Source organism: Thunnus thynnus, chromosome 3 (genome assembly GCF_963924715.1).
Source record: "Thunnus thynnus chromosome 3, fThuThy2.1, whole genome shotgun sequence".
NCBI lineage: Eukaryota > Metazoa > Chordata > Actinopteri > Scombriformes > Scombridae > Thunnus > Thunnus thynnus.
Genome location: NC_089519.1, coordinates 28,262,146 through 28,277,151, shown reverse-complemented (window position 1 = coordinate 28,277,151; position 15,006 = coordinate 28,262,146). Strand labels below are relative to the sequence as shown.

The 15,006-nt window shown below is 37.1% G+C and overlaps 3 protein-coding genes across 5 annotated transcripts in view; 2 read left to right on the top strand and 1 right to left on the bottom strand.

Annotated features, from left to right (window-relative positions):
* The window catches only part of LOC137180013 (monocyte to macrophage differentiation factor 2-like), a 359,049-nt gene that overhangs the window by 68,347 nt on the left and 275,696 nt on the right, over positions 1-15,006 (top strand). The gene's annotated exons all lie outside the window — the stretch shown is intronic.
* LOC137180004 (cytochrome P450 3A30-like) lies at positions 248-8,745 on the top strand. Its single transcript, XM_067585153.1, has 14 exons — positions 248-387; positions 540-633; positions 744-796; positions 1,042-1,141; positions 2,351-2,464; positions 2,562-2,650; positions 3,580-3,722; positions 3,815-3,942; positions 4,821-4,896; positions 5,010-5,170; positions 5,984-6,051; positions 6,797-6,955; positions 7,958-8,120; positions 8,260-8,745. Exons 1-14 carry the CDS (start codon positions 317-319, stop codon positions 8,341-8,343), a joined length of 1,503 nt encoding a protein of 500 aa, XP_067441254.1. The 5' UTR covers positions 248-316; the 3' UTR covers positions 8,344-8,745.
* On the bottom strand, positions 10,680-14,848 carry gpank1 (G patch domain and ankyrin repeats 1). Of its 2 annotated transcripts, none has more exons than XM_067585155.1 (5): positions 14,686-14,848; positions 13,257-13,748; positions 13,021-13,162; positions 12,859-12,934; positions 10,680-11,604 (listed from the first exon to the last, which is right to left on the bottom strand). In XM_067585155.1, exons 2-5 carry the CDS (start codon positions 13,707-13,709, stop codon positions 11,163-11,165), a joined length of 1,113 nt encoding a protein of 370 aa, XP_067441256.1. In that variant the 5' UTR covers positions 13,710-13,748; positions 14,686-14,848; the 3' UTR covers positions 10,680-11,162. The 2 variants fall into 2 exon arrangements, with proteins under 2 accessions (XP_067441256.1, XP_067441257.1); XM_067585156.1 differs by having other exon boundaries at positions 14,690-14,848.

The window sequence follows — 15,006 nt, the reverse complement described above, 5'->3', positions numbered from 1 at the left end:
ATCTTATTTTAGTGTCTCCTTCCTCTTGAAAAACACTGTATTTTCTGGCATAAATGGACAAATATGAATCAAAAATGTATATAGAGATATGAGGTCAGTTGTGTAGCTGTCAAATTGTTTTTCTTTCTGTTCTAAACATGATCCAACAACATTTAATCCCAACTGGTGCTCACACAAAGACATGTCTCACTGCACAGAGGAGGGGAAAGGGTGTCCTTATGTAACACAGTTCAAAGAAGCCCCGCCTCTTGTGCATGCAGTGAGAGTTGACTGTCAAACTGAGATCACAACAACTTGGTCAAGCAAAAGAGGAACCATGGGCTTTCTTCCTTTCTTTTCTTTAGAAACATGGATTCTACTGATCACATTTATCTGCATGTTTGTCATGTAAGGATCAGGGATTGATTCTAGTCAAAGTAGATGATTTGTACTCCGGGTGAAAGTTCAGACTTGCCTCAAAACACCAGAGTTAACTACATAAAAGCTGGATTCGTAACAGATGATCTGTTTGACATGATAACTCTTTCCTTCCTGTACAGATATGGCCGCAGGACTCATGGAATATTTGAGAAGTTGGGGATCCCTGGTCCCAAGCCGTTGATGTACTTTGGCACAGTTGGAAGGCTCAATCCTGTATCTAAATCCTTATTAATCCTATTTCTAAATTTAAATGGCTGATTTTCAGATACTGACAATGATGTAATTTACAGTAAGTAATAAAAATGTATCCTCTGTGTTCCCAGGTCTACTACTTAGATGACGACGCATGCGCTAAAAAGTATGGAAGAGTATGGGGGTGAGTCTATAAAGCCTTTAAAGTGTAAAGTGGCCTAGCACCCAGCTTTCTATTATATTGCATTATTATTGTGCATTTAGCAGGTATTGACCCTTGAACTTCTCACTGCTGGTTGCTTGTGCCAGCAGTGTATAAATGGCAGCATACTGTACAGTATATTCTCTTACTGCACTTCTTTGAAATCACTGACAAGAGTTTCAAACTACATGCCCAAGATGTAAATGTTTGTATGTGTAAATGTCTAGCATGTATGAGCTCAGGAAACCCATGCTGGCTGTGATGGATCCTGACATGCTGAAAATCATCCTTGTGAAGGAGTGTTTCACCTACTTTACCAACCGGCGGGTAAGAACACACAACACTGAGTGGAACAAAAGGAACTTAGACAGAAGAGTGTGGTACAAAAGACACTGTAAAGTGATACAGGATTAGTTATCCATTGATTTACCGTAAGCAGACGTAATTTAACTTTTGGAACTTGTGAAGTTGCGTATACCAACAGCAGGCAACTGGTTTAAGTTGTAAGAAAACTAGTCATCTTTTTAGCATGTCAAAAAAAAAGAAGGATTTTGAGATTTCTTCGTTTTAATGTCATGTTGGGCACACAATTCAAGTCACTGTGGCCTAGTGTTTCACATTAAAGTTGTAAACACATTCTTTTCATAATGTTCAGGCATTTCATGACATTTTCTGATTAATAACGGATAATAGAATGAATAACAGGGTTAAAGCAGCAATTCTGTGTCTTGTCAGAAACAAATATACATTCAACATAGTTATTTCATTACATCTGTAACTGCAAGCATTCAAGGTGCTTTCCTATCTAATGTGCTTATCCATATATGATTAAAGTGAACACTTATGTGATTAGGTTAACCCTTCAGAAAAATATTCAAATATAAATTCAACACAACTCTTACTTCATAAAGTAAAGCATTTAATATGACTATTGTTTAATAATACAAGAAAACTTCAACCTGAAACTCTGCTAACTATGTATTTGTATTTTAAAATCACCTAAGTGAGTAACTTTTGATCTATTAGCCTCATAGACAATCATATTTTAGTAATTAAGTTTAATATTTCCTTTGTAGATAGTCACACAACTATGAAAGTTATACCATTCTTAATGACAAATTAACATTACATAACTTGCATAATGATTGACATTTAATTTACATGAAATTCAGGTTTGGCTCAGATTTGCAGGGAGGCTTGACAAAGTCCTCACGAATGTGGGTTATTTTATGGCTTCGGTGAGATAAGAAAGTCTGTGTTCTCTGGTCCAAGTGGCCTTAGGGTCAATTTATGCTTTTAGTTCAGGCCATAATTTTTGGATGTTTGGTCAGAAATGGTCTCTTAAGGGCTCTTTCTGGGTCTGTTGAGCATCACTGATCGACTCCCATTTAGAGGGTTACAAAGGTCAGTTCTGCGGGCCGAGGGTTTTCTCTTACCAACTCTTGAATCCAGGCAAGTCTGTCTCTTCCTCTTTTTAGGAATCAAAGATTAGTTAACACAATTAAAGAACAAGCTTCTTTAATTGTGCTTCTTTAGAACTTTCGTCTGAACGGGGACCTTTATGATGCTGTGTCTATTGTTGAGGATGATGATTGGAGACGGATTCGTAACGTCCTCTCTCCCTCCTTCACCTCTGGCCGCATAAAAGAGGTAAAAGTTGTCAAAAACATTCCTACATTCTTTACATCATATTATTCTTCACTCTTCTTGTGCTCAATTTGTCTTTCACTCTCTTCCTCTTTCTAAGATGTTTCGCATCATGAAACACCACTCCCGCAAACTGACAGACAGCCTGAGGTCCAAGGCGCAGAATGATGAAGTTATTACCATGAAAAAGTGAGCAGTACCATGTGATAAATGATTACTAAATGTTACAAGAATCATACCAAGTATTCCCTTTTTGCATCCTCATCCAGGAAATGTGCTTAATAACAGATCACCACCTGAGATTTTACAAATATACTTCATCGCAGTCAGCAAATTGAACACAAATAAGTATTTTTCCTTTGACTTATTTGAAGTATTTGACTAAAAGTCTGTCATTCACACCAACCAAAACTCCCTTTCCCTAAATTGTGTTAAAATTTCAGTTCACAGAAATGAAACCAAGAAGTCAACCATAATTACCTACCAACAAAGTTACCTACCTACCTGTGCATTTCTTGATATATTCTTGGATATGCTTTTTGCCACCCTGATTTCAGGTTTTTATTAGTGGCAGACTTTATCACACTAATAGTGTTAGGATCTGTGAATGGATGTAGAGATTGGATCTGACAATATTGTTTCAAAAAAACATGTGCTTGTAGGTTAGCTGGTCATCTGGTTGGCACTATAGTGCCAAATATACTCCGTAAGTCCATCTAGATATAATATTTTTAAAAACAAAACACATAATTAATTACAGTGCATAAAGACTCTGTGACAAAATTAAAAGAACAATGCACTCAAAGGCATTTTTTTTAAAATTTCAAATTACATATTGCAATACATGCATTTGTGATACTACTTGTGAGGTTCTTCAGTGAGTTCAATATCACCATTTCCTCTCCTTTGATTAAGAAAGTCTGGCTGTAAAAATTAATGTTGGCGCTCAATAATTTTACCATATTATTATTATTATTATTATATTGTTTTTAAACTCAACTACTTTGCCATGTCACTAAGTAAGGACTGTGGAGCCAATATGATGAAATCTATTGTATGTGGCACTAATTTCAACCACTAATTAATAATCAGTGATTAGTATCATGTTTGTATCACAGCTTCTTCGGAGCATACAGTATGGATGTGATGGCTAGCTGTGCATTCAGTGTGGATGTGGACTCAATCAGCAACCCTTCAAGTCCACTCATCACCCACGGCAGCAAGCTCTTCAGAATCTCCATTCCACTTTTCCTTTTTCAAGGTACAACACTACATTTCCATGCCACCTCTCTTTCTTTATATTAATATAAACAACTATTGTTTATTACTGTTAACCCCCTTTTTCTTTTTCAGGGTTTTTTCCATTCTTTATCCCTCTCTTGGACCTATTGGGTTTCTCCTTGTTCCCTAAGTCTTCAATTACTTTCTTTCAAACATTTGTGGAAAAGGTCAGAGCAGAACGCAACAGGAGCTCACATCAGGTTTGGACAAAACACACAATTAGTGAACAATATGCAAAAAATCTTCCAACTCAGTACATCTAACCTTATATCATGTTAGTGACACACTGTATATTACGATGTAGCAGAATTTTCTAAAATTTTAAATGAGAAAACATTTATAGATAATTGATAAAACTGCCTCACCTCATGGGCCATATAGTAGCGGATTTGGAGCTTTCAATCATACCAAATGATCTTCATTAGCAGACAAAGTAAGCTCAGTTAATTGTTTAAATTTCCAATTTTTCTGAACACTTTAAGGACTTCTCATCCATGCTGGCTTAAAAGGTGAGTTTTTAAATTCATTCATTTCAATCATGTCACATTATACGTTTGATGATGAATGAGATGCTGCTTCTACAGTCAAGGAGGGACTTTGAAACTCTTCTTTTATGCCTATGGAAGATAAATCCTTAAAGTATTCTGAAAAAAAAAATTGAACATCTATATTACCAAGACAACTCGGCAAACTCCATCTGCTGATGAAGATCTTGTGACATGGTCAAAAGCTATAGCTTATAACAAAAAGTGAAACCTAACATTTACAGATAAAAATGGGATTAACTCTTGTTGGTTAATACAGTGAATTAAAGATCTGGCAAATTAAGTTACTTCATCACAATTACAGTATGTGAATAATTCTAAATATTCAAAAAATCAAAAGCTCAATAATTTGCACCATTGTCCATTGTTGCCTTGGCCTAATAAAAGCAGAGATCTTACAGCCTATACGATATAGGCCTACATTACCAAAATCTAATTTCATGGTATACATTGTCATACTACACAACCTTTCAAAAAATCCCACATGTACATATAACATGAAAACATGCATGCCAACCATTTGACCTTATCAGGTTTCAGGAGATATGCTACAACATATGATCAACTCTCAGACAGCCAATGAATCCAAGAAAGAAAAGCAGAATAAGGGTAATTACACTGTGATAAAACACACATACAGATACAGAAACACAAATCTACACTCAGATGTATGCACACCAAAGGTTTGACACATCTTTTCATCTCCCCGCATGTATTGACAGGTCTTACTGATCATGAGATCCTTTCCCAAGCGACAATGCTTGTGTTTGCTGGTTATGAGACGAGTGCCACTACTCTCGTTTTCTTGGCCTACAATTTGGCAAGAAAACCGGATGTCATGAGATGCCTGCAGGAGGAGATAGACTCTACTTTCCCTGATAAGGTATGCCAGGTTTTTCTGGTAATGAAGACATTTACCTCCATTTCATTTAGGGATGAAACCAAGCGGGTAGCTGAAAAGTGAAGCCCATGCGGAGGTGCCTTATGTATAGAAGTCTATAAGAAAATGACACTACTTCTCACCTCATTTATTACCTCATTAAACACTTACCCAATGAGTTTATGGTCTTAATCGCTAGTTTCAAGTCTTCTTCAATGCAGAATGATGTTCATTTAATAAATTATGGTCCCATTTAGAGTAAAATAGATGGTGTGGCTACGTTGCTATTGAGAAATCGCTACCACGGCGACAACATTGATTACGTAAAATAACCACAGTATAACCCCAGAGTATAGTTCATTTTCAGTTCATGAAAGTTAATTGTAATGTTTTTGTCACTTAAAAAAGTCTTTTTCAGTGTTTGGTTGTGATAAAAGACCCTCTAAGGAGTCGGATGTTCAGTTTTTCCGTTGAGTACATTTTGTTTTAATGGTTTTATGCCTGTTTTTCGCAGTGGAAATTAGCATTAGCATTATCAATGTTAACCATAGATTGTAAATGTACAATGCTAACCAAGCTAGCAGCTAGCGCTATGGTCAACTCAACCCTCTCGTCCAAATATGGTCACTTCTGGCATATCCAAGATGGCGATGATCAAAACACTAAATTCGAAGCTTCAAAACGGCAGTTCACAGTTCACAAACCGATAGGTGATGTCACGATGACGATGTCCATATTTTTTACAGTCTATGGATGAAACTACAGTTTTTTTAAAAACTGTTTTTAACCAAACTTCACTTTGTAACATCTTTAAAGGGTCCAGTCCAATATGAAGCTCTGATGCAGATGGAGTACCTAGACAGTGTCATCAATGAGTGTCTCAGGTAATGTTTTTTTTTGTGTGTGAGTGTTTTAATTTCTGTGCAGATTGATGATGTGATGTCAGGTCAAGATGTCAAGATTTCATGGAAATACAAAAAAGTGTGGGAAACAATTCTGTTTTACTGTTGAGCCTCAGGATCTACATTTTCCATTGGCCATTATGGCATGACCCAAACATAATTCAAGATGTACAAAGACTAAGTATCTATAGCCACACAAGTGGCTGTGTGAGGCTGTACTGAGGCAAAATGCTAATGCTAACAAAGAAAATGTTAACATGCTGAGTTTCAGCAGGTAATTTACTATGTTGCCATATTAGTTTAGCATGTTGGCATGTTAATATCAGCTGATGTGAATGTCACTGGATTTTCAGGAATTTTCAAAGTTATTTCATACAAAACTACAAGTGTCAAACTTGTGGTGGTGCTAGAGGAAAAGTGAGGGGATCATCAACATCAGCAGGCTTCATCTTCTGGGGACTATGCATATGTGTACAACATGTAAAAGCAAATCATCAAGCATTTGTCAGGGCATTCCTGTCTGGACCCACTGACCGGCATTACTATCCTTTTTTTAAAGTGGAAAAAGAAAAATGTAATCCTACCCAGCCATCAAAAAAATCATAACAAATATTCATTCCAGGGCTCCAAAACACTGTGTTTCAAGACAGTAATAATACACCAATAAACATTTTTAAGTTTGGTGAACATGGCATTGAATGTTTAGTCATTCTTGTTTTGTCATCAGGCTTTACCCTCCAGCAGCACGTCTGGAGCGAAACGCCAAAGAAACTGTGAAGATCAATGGAATCACAATCCCAAAGGACATAACTGTTATGATTCCAGTCTTCGCTCTGCACCGTGACCCCGAGCTGTGGACGGAGCCAGAAGAGTTCAAACCTGAGAGGTAGCTGCCAGAATAAGTATTTCCAAGCACAACTTATATGTCAAGGTTACTAGAACGGATTTGAATTGTTTCGTAATGACTTTATAACTCTTGCCAGCAGGGTTGGACAGTATCCAAGTACATTTACTTGAGTACTGTACTTAAGTACATTTTTTGAGTATCTGTACTTTACTTGAGTATTATTTTTTCTGGAAACTTATGACTTTTACTCCACTACATTTGAAAGACAAATATTGAACTTTTGACCCCACTACATTTCTATGAAGGTTCCAGTTACTCGTTACTTTGATGCATAACTTTGAGATCAGCCGATGAATTTTATTTTATTTTCTAAAATATGAGAGGCCATACACTGTGTTAGTCACAGGAGAAAAAACAATCACAGTAAACTACTCCTACGCTGTCAGCTAAGTTCAAAGTGCTTTTTGAACAGTTCAATTTGAACTTGGCAATGGTAATGATGACTATGGCAGATAAAGACAGAGCACCTATTTCCATAAGTGTTGCTGTTGGGCAATTATAAAGCTAGAGGTGTGTAACTGGGATTTTAAGGGAGATTGGTTGTTTTATTTGTTTTTTTATTTTCTGAGGAAGCTGGTGAATGGGTGTGGAGAGTTGTGCATGCATTCCTAAAATGAAAATGTTTCTATTTCTAGTATAAATACAACTTGTGGTATTCAAAATAATTCAGATGAAATCACAGCACTCCAGTTCTCACAACTGGCTTATCTATATTGTTTATTGTTTATTATATTAGTAATCATGACAGCATGTAAATTTAGAATTTTAAAATGAAATTCACTGGGATAAATTTTAAAAGTGTATGACTGTGTGTGGCAGGCACAATAAAACAAAGCCGGATATAATCAAGTTAAGGGTGAAGAAGGATACAGTCCTGCGTATCATAAACCCTTTGAGGATTCTTTATTAATGTTTTTGTCATGTATGCACAAAAATGTTGAACTTCTATTCATTTTTGTTGCTATATGCTTGTTTTTCTAGATTTAGTAAAGAGAACAAGCAGAGCATCAACCCATACACTTACCTGCCATTCGGGGTCGGGCCAAGGAACTGTTTGGGGATGCGGTTTGCTCTGGTGTTGGTTAAACTGGCCTTGGTGGAAGTTTTGCAGCACTACAGCTTTGCGGTCTGTGAGGAGACAGAGGTGATATGCAGTAATTATATATTTAAATTCATGTGGTTTACATGATTACTTCTACATAAAATTACACTTGAAGAGTAATTTTAAGAGCATTAAGAAGGAGCAAGATGGTTCTGATATATTGAATTTGTCCACTTCTCAGATTCCTTTAAAGATGGACCCTGCAGGCCTCGTAGGACCCCTACAACCAATCAAACTAAAGGTGGTGACACGTTCCAATGCATGAGGCTAATAAACAAAGCATACAGTATGATACATTTTGCGACTCACATGTTAATAACCAAATCTCTAAAGAGTCCATCGTAAGTCTAAAACAACCATCAGATTCATACATAATCCACATTCATGTCTGTGAAATTTTGGGAGGAAACTGGAGAGCTTGTAGGACCCCCACAAGCACATAGACAGGAAGCAACATTACACACATAAATATCAGTAATAATCCCCAGGATTGTTTTAGCTGTGAAGTGACAGTGCTGATTACTGAGACACCACACTCCAATCTTTTGAAATGAGGAATAAGAAAGATGGTAAAAGCTGTACACTAGTAAGAAAAAATAAAAAGGCAACGGATACCTTATCAAACCACGCCCTCATGCTTAATGACCAGAAAAACACTAACACAGCAGTATGATGAAATGCAGTGCAATACTTCTGCTATAAATACTAACATAACTAACCCTTAGAAGACTAAAGTGTAAAGTATGTTCTGAGGCTGTACTTCTGTGGCATTGCATTACCTTTAAAGGGTTTTTTAATTTCATTTCATTAATGGAGAAGCAAATAAATCAATCAAATTGCTTTAATTGTTCATATTGTCTGTGCTGGCCATAAAAAACCCAAATAAAGCAATTTCAATTTAAGTGATGAGGAACAAAATCCACAGTCAGTGGAAATTTTTTGTAAAAATTACTTGTTAAGTTCAGCTGAAGTTAATGAGGTTTCAGTTTGAAGACAAATCAAGTGGGCATCTTCCAAAGTTGAAGTTTTTTTTAGTATGAAATTTCCTCTTTGTGCTTCCATGAAGAGTGTTTTCTTGCTTTTTCAAGTCTGTCTTAAAACAATAGTCAGGTGCCCAATGAATGAAATGAAACAGGTTTTTCTTGCTGTAATCATTCCTCCTTCTCATACTGACTGTTAGAAGATCCTTTCATATATTCATAATGCACTTACAATGTAAGTGGGACAGTCCTCATTTTGAGCAAAAAAGTATTTAAAAGTTTATCTGAAGATAATATGAGGCTTCAGTCATCTGAGTTAATCAAATAAAGTGGACATCTTTCGCAGTCAGTCTTTTTATTAAAAAACTGTCTCAACAGTGTTTCCCTGTTCAGCTGTGACGGAAGGATCACAACAAAAAGACGGAATTTAGTATTAAAAAGTCTTTGGACGGCTGAAGCTTCACATTAGTTTCAAATTGACTTTTAAATACTTTTTTGCACAGGAGGGCTGTGGATTTCATTCCCCATCACTTACATTGAAAGTGCATTATGAAGGGATCTCTTAATGATTACAGCAAGAAAAACACGTCGTTGTTCATTTGGGCTCCTGACTGTTGTTGACTGTTCATGACAGACTTGAATAACTGTGAACCTATTCGTAAATCAAAAAATGTTCTTGGAATGATTACAACTAGCTATTTCAGTGAACGCATGGATCTGTGAATATTGTATAAAGACAGACTTGTCCATTAAGTAAAGACGATCTATTCAGTAGTCTTGAAGCTCTGATGACCAGTCGTGTCACTTTTCATCTTCAGCCTTTGAAATAGAAACAGGGGCCTGTTTGAGGACCTGAGACCAACTGTATGTCACACGGGGTTAAAGGTTTCTTATTAATTATGTTAACTTATATAACATCTTGAAATAAAACTCAAACAGGTAACTAGTGAAAAGAGGCCAGTATCTGAAATATAAACACTTCCAGACTGACGCCAGAATGAAGAGTTTTAGTGGGTTAAAGGAAATAAATGCATGAGTGACATGCTGATATGCTGAAACATATGACTCACCAGTCACATGTGTGTAGGTGTGTTAAACTAGTTGAGAAGCTACCAGGAGCTGCTACAAAGGGAGAGTTCACTGTTGGTTTGTAAAGTTGCATAACATGATTGTACATCTGAAAACCAGGCCATGTGAAGGACAAACTTTAACACCACTCTGTCTTGTTATTGTAATTTTAGTTGCTGTTGTTTTATTTCTATTTCTTTGTTATTTTGGTTTCTTTCCTCCTATATACCCAACTCCACTCAATTTTGTGTGATTGAATGTTTTTATTTTTATCATTTTAATAGTTTAATTGAAACTCATTGTATATGTTACCATATTGTGATGCACATGGCTACTTTAACTTGATTCAATCTTCATTCATGCAGCTTGGGTTATAGGTGGGAAACCTCATCTGTAACTGTATTTGTCCATTGCTATCATGATCTCTAATAAAAATAATTTAAAAAAAACAACCTTTAACACCATTACTGCAGTTGTTAAGGAGAATTACTAGACACAATTTAAAATATCCAACTGTTTTTACTCCTTTAAGACTCACAAATAAATGTCTCAATAATCTTTTATATTTTATTACAATATAAATGGTATCAGTGTAGCTTTTTGACATAAAAAACATGCTTGATCATGAACAATGTTTGTTTGACTGTTTAAGGGTGATGTATTCTTTAATAAATGCAAATAAAATCCATTCATATAACCCTTTGAAACAGTTTAAGTGGGTCAACAGTAAACACACTGTGTGTTTGCTCACATAGAGTAAACACAATTAGGATCAATAAAAGATGAAACGAATCATTGCCACATTTGTCCATTGCATAACCTGTTGGCAGAGACACAGCTGATTCCATAAATGGACAAAGTATCAGCTTTGAGGTAGAGTCATGGTATTATTGTCATTATGCTCCATGAGAAAACGCTTCACTGTAGCTTCACAAACACTTTCGCTGCTTTAAATACAAAACAGGAGCAACTTGTCTTAATAGCAGAGTTCTCTAATGTTTTAGAGATTCTTCTCTAAAATCACTGTGAGCAGGTGTCAAAGATAAAAAGAGGCACGGAAATCTCTTTCCCAGTTCTTATCCTTTTGCTCTTTTCTCCTAATTCCTTCCTTCCTCTTCCCTTTTCCTCTCGTCTCTTCTTTCTCCTTGGATGGTGGTTTCACTGCGTCCCGATCCCTAGCTTGGAAGTGAGTAACTTTGGCTCTTTTCAGCTGTCCATACCCGAGGCCTTTCTGGTCTCTCTTCAGCACAGTTGCCACTGGTTGTTGAGGCCCCTCTCCCTCTGGACCCAGCCCTGTCCCTGGTCTCCAACCACAACGAACCATCATCTTGTAGCTGTTGGAGGAGGCGGGGAGACAGTAGTAGGGGGTCGGTGGCGGACGCCGCAGACTGAACTGATGCAGAGTTGAGGAAAGATGTGATGACAGGCTGCCGCTGTACTCGCTACAACACACATCACACCACTGATTCTGGAGGGTACTGTGGACAAAATAAAAAGAGACGTTAGTGAGAGGACAAATAATAAAGGAACACATTGTTATTTGGGAAATAATGCACTTGTAATTGGAGTATTACCTGTCAGACATTGGTAAATGTTGATAATTCAAACATCAGATGGCACCTCAACACTGCATTTTGCTTCACACTTGTTTTATTTAACACAAAAATGTGTTTCGTTTACATTTAGAATCTTCATTTGACATACAGTACTGCGCAAAAGTTTTAAGCCCTTGAGATGTTTAGATTCTTATCATGTAATACCATCATGGAGGTGTGTGATCGGTCCCAAATTTATTCTGCAAATTGACAATGACCCCAAACATACAGCCAGAGTCATAAAGAACTATCTTCAGCTACAAAAAGAACAAGAAGTCCTGCAACATGAAGTAGAGATAGTAGAAGTAAACGAAGACGACGACGAAGAAGAAGAAGAAATTTATAGATCCCCTTGGGGAAACTGATCCTCTGCATTTAACCCATCCTATACGTACACTAGGAGAAAGTGTTCCTAATATTTTGTCCACTACATTAACATATATGAGGGGGAAGACTTTTCAGTATAATGCACTCTAGTACATCATCACCACCTACTACGACCTCAATAATACAACATAAAGTAGAATTATCACCTTTCTGATAATTTCAACAAAAACTGAAAGTTTCATAAAAGTAGAATTTATGGCAGAGCTGTTGTATTGAATTGCATTAGTAACACAGGTGTTCCTAATAAAGCGGCTGATGAATGTATGTCGACTGATAAGTAAAAAGAAAGTGGTTCCATCCTGTTCTGGTGGTTGTCAGTCAGAAATGAGGCTGTGGCATTTGCAAGAGTAAATACCAGAAACTGTAGCTGGTAGATTTAATCATGCAAACTCAGTATTTGCTACACAACTTCAGTATAGACACAACCACTTCCGAAACCAATACAGCTCAGTCAGATTTGCTCCAACTAATCAACAAATATTTACATACATACATCTCACCAAACTCCATAAAATATCCCATAACTATTAAAACAAAGTGATGGAAACCTTATTGTCCATCTCTGTTGTCTAATTCTCACCTCAAATCAATTCAGAAACTAATTTTTGGTGAATATTTTGTGAACTATGACATTTCCAGAGCATCCACCAATGTTTTTTTTCCAGTTTATTCATTAGATGTGAGAAGGTGTTCAAATAAATATCTGGCTCAAGTATTGATTTAACTGTATACAAGTACAAATGTGCTAACCTGCTATCAGTTTGTCTCTCTGTCTGTGGACTTCTCCCATGGCTCTCCAACTCTTCCAACACTCCACTGTGACCCGCTGGGGAGATAAAAGTAGCAGTAGATTAGTTTAGGTTCACTGTACACATGAACACAGAAATATTAATCAGAGTTATATAGTTATACCTTCCACTGCCAGATCTTTGGCATCCCTCCCCTGTGTGTCAACCACTCCCACCCAGGCTGCTCCATGTTGCAGCAGCAGCCTCACAGCAGCTCTTTGTCCTGACCAACTTGCACACATCACAGCCGTCCAGAAAAAAGTATCCTAGAGGAGAAAACACAAGCACATAAAGCAAATACAAATAGTATTTCCCAGAAGTCACTTTGAATGAAATTACACCCAACAGAAAGTAACATACCTGGAAGTTGATGTCGACCCCCTTTGAAAGGAGCTCTCTGAGGCCAGAGAGGTCCCCCTCATGGGCACAGCGCAGCAACCTGAGTCCCCGGAGCTCCACACACCTTTCTGAGTTACTTGTCTCTCCTGCTGTCGTCTCTCCGCTTTGGTAACTTTCACCACTAACTCTTCTTTCCACCACAGAATCGGCTTGGACCCGCTGCATCTCTGCAGCCCTGACTCTCCTCCTCGCTCTTCTATTAGACTCTTTATTCCTCAGTCTGATCTGCTGATCTCTCCCATTATGTGTCTTGCCAACTACATCTGGTCCTTTATCATCTTTCATTAGATTTTCGTAGAACTTTCTAGCCTCCACCCCGCTGAGTATGCTGCTTGTTTGAGAGCTGGACTGTTCTCCTCCTTCGATCTTGAAAATATCCTGCTCTCTGGCAGGAGTAAAGCCCAAGGCAGTCATGATGGGTGACTGCACTGGTATGGCAGGCTAAAAGTCTCACTGTAATGTAAAAGAAAAAAAAAGCCAGTCTGAGTAATACACTCTTATTTTTATAGCTACGATAATTAGTCAATTAGTTGCCAACGATTAAATTCAATTAACCGCCACCTATTTTGATAATGGTTTAATTGTTTTGAGTCATTTTTATGAGGAAAAAAAAAGTTCTCTGGCTCCAGCTTCTCAAATGTGAATATTTCCTGGTTTCTTTACTCCTCTATGACAGTAAACTGAATGTCTTTTGGTCGGGACAAAACAAGACATTTGACGACATCAGCTTAACCTTTGGGAAAGAATGATCGACATTTTTCACAATTTTCTGCACCAAACAACTAGTCGATTAGTCGAGAAAATGATCGACTGACTAATCAATAATGAAAATATTCGGTAGCTGCAGCCCTGCTTATTTTAAATTAGGAACTCTATAGTGATGTTGCCATAGCAGCATACTGCCAGTCTGACAGTCAGTGGTGTTTTTGTCTTACTGTTTACTTCCTGTCAAGGCTGGTATAAAATATTTAGCGACATAAGACTGGTGACTAATACTATATTTTTTAAAAAGTTAGTAAACTAAGTAATATCTGGACGTACACACAAGCTGTGTTACATTTTACGAGCCACAAAATATCACGTTTATACTCGTCTAACTCTCGTTACCTTAGGTAGCTAAAGTTAGCTTATTTTAAAGTGGAGTAAGGCGAGTGATTCTTTGTTAAGCTAACTCGAAACACGATTATTTCCTTAAATTTAATCTAATACAAATATATTAGGTCAATTCATTTGTCTGAATAAGACCACAGCAGCGGAAAGCCAGCATTTGTAGCACAGAATTAGCTTTGGTTGTGTTAGCATTAGCTTCTACACTCACGACCGTTAGATACCTTAAGCTGAACAAGCTAATGTGTTGGTTAGTTAAACTCGGTAATATTACAGTCATTACCTACGTCTTTTTTAAACGCTACTCAGACGAAGACGTAAACATCAACTAGATGTGGGACTGAAGAACATCTTTAGTAGTGTGAAGCTGCTTCAGGCTAATGTTATGACTGTATTTCTTCCTCTTTTGTAAACACGCCGTTGTTAAGGTGAATTACATCACCGCCACCTGTCGGACTGGATGTCACGACTCCTGCGTTATATTATAATCAGTGGTGAAGTAAGTTTTCACATCTTTTTTCTTTTCTCTTATGTAAAATTAGCAACACCACATTTTAAAAGGACTTCATCATAAGTTAAAGTCCTGTACTCAAAGTTTTACTTA

Coding starts and splice junctions, on each gene's coding strand:
- LOC137180004 (XM_067585153.1), top strand. CDS start 317: ATGGGCTTTCTTCCTTTCTTTTCTTTAGAAACATGGATTCTACTGATC. Junction 388..539: donor TTTATCTGCATGTTTGTCAT/GTAAGGATCAGG, acceptor CTTCCTGTACAG/ATATGGCCGCAGGACTCATG. Junction 5,171..5,983: donor ACTCTACTTTCCCTGATAAG/GTATGCCAGGTT, acceptor ACATCTTTAAAG/GGTCCAGTCCAATATGAAGC.
- gpank1 (XM_067585155.1), bottom strand. CDS start 13,709: ATGACTGCCTTGGGCTTTACTCCTGCCAGAGAGCAGGATATTTTCAAG. Junction 12,935..13,020: donor CAAAGATCTGGCAGTGGAAG/GTATAACTATAT, acceptor TTATCTCCCCAG/CGGGTCACAGTGGAGTGTTG. Junction 11,605..12,858: donor GAGAGACAAACTGATAGCAG/GTTAGCACATTT, acceptor TTTTGTCCACAG/TACCCTCCAGAATCAGTGGT.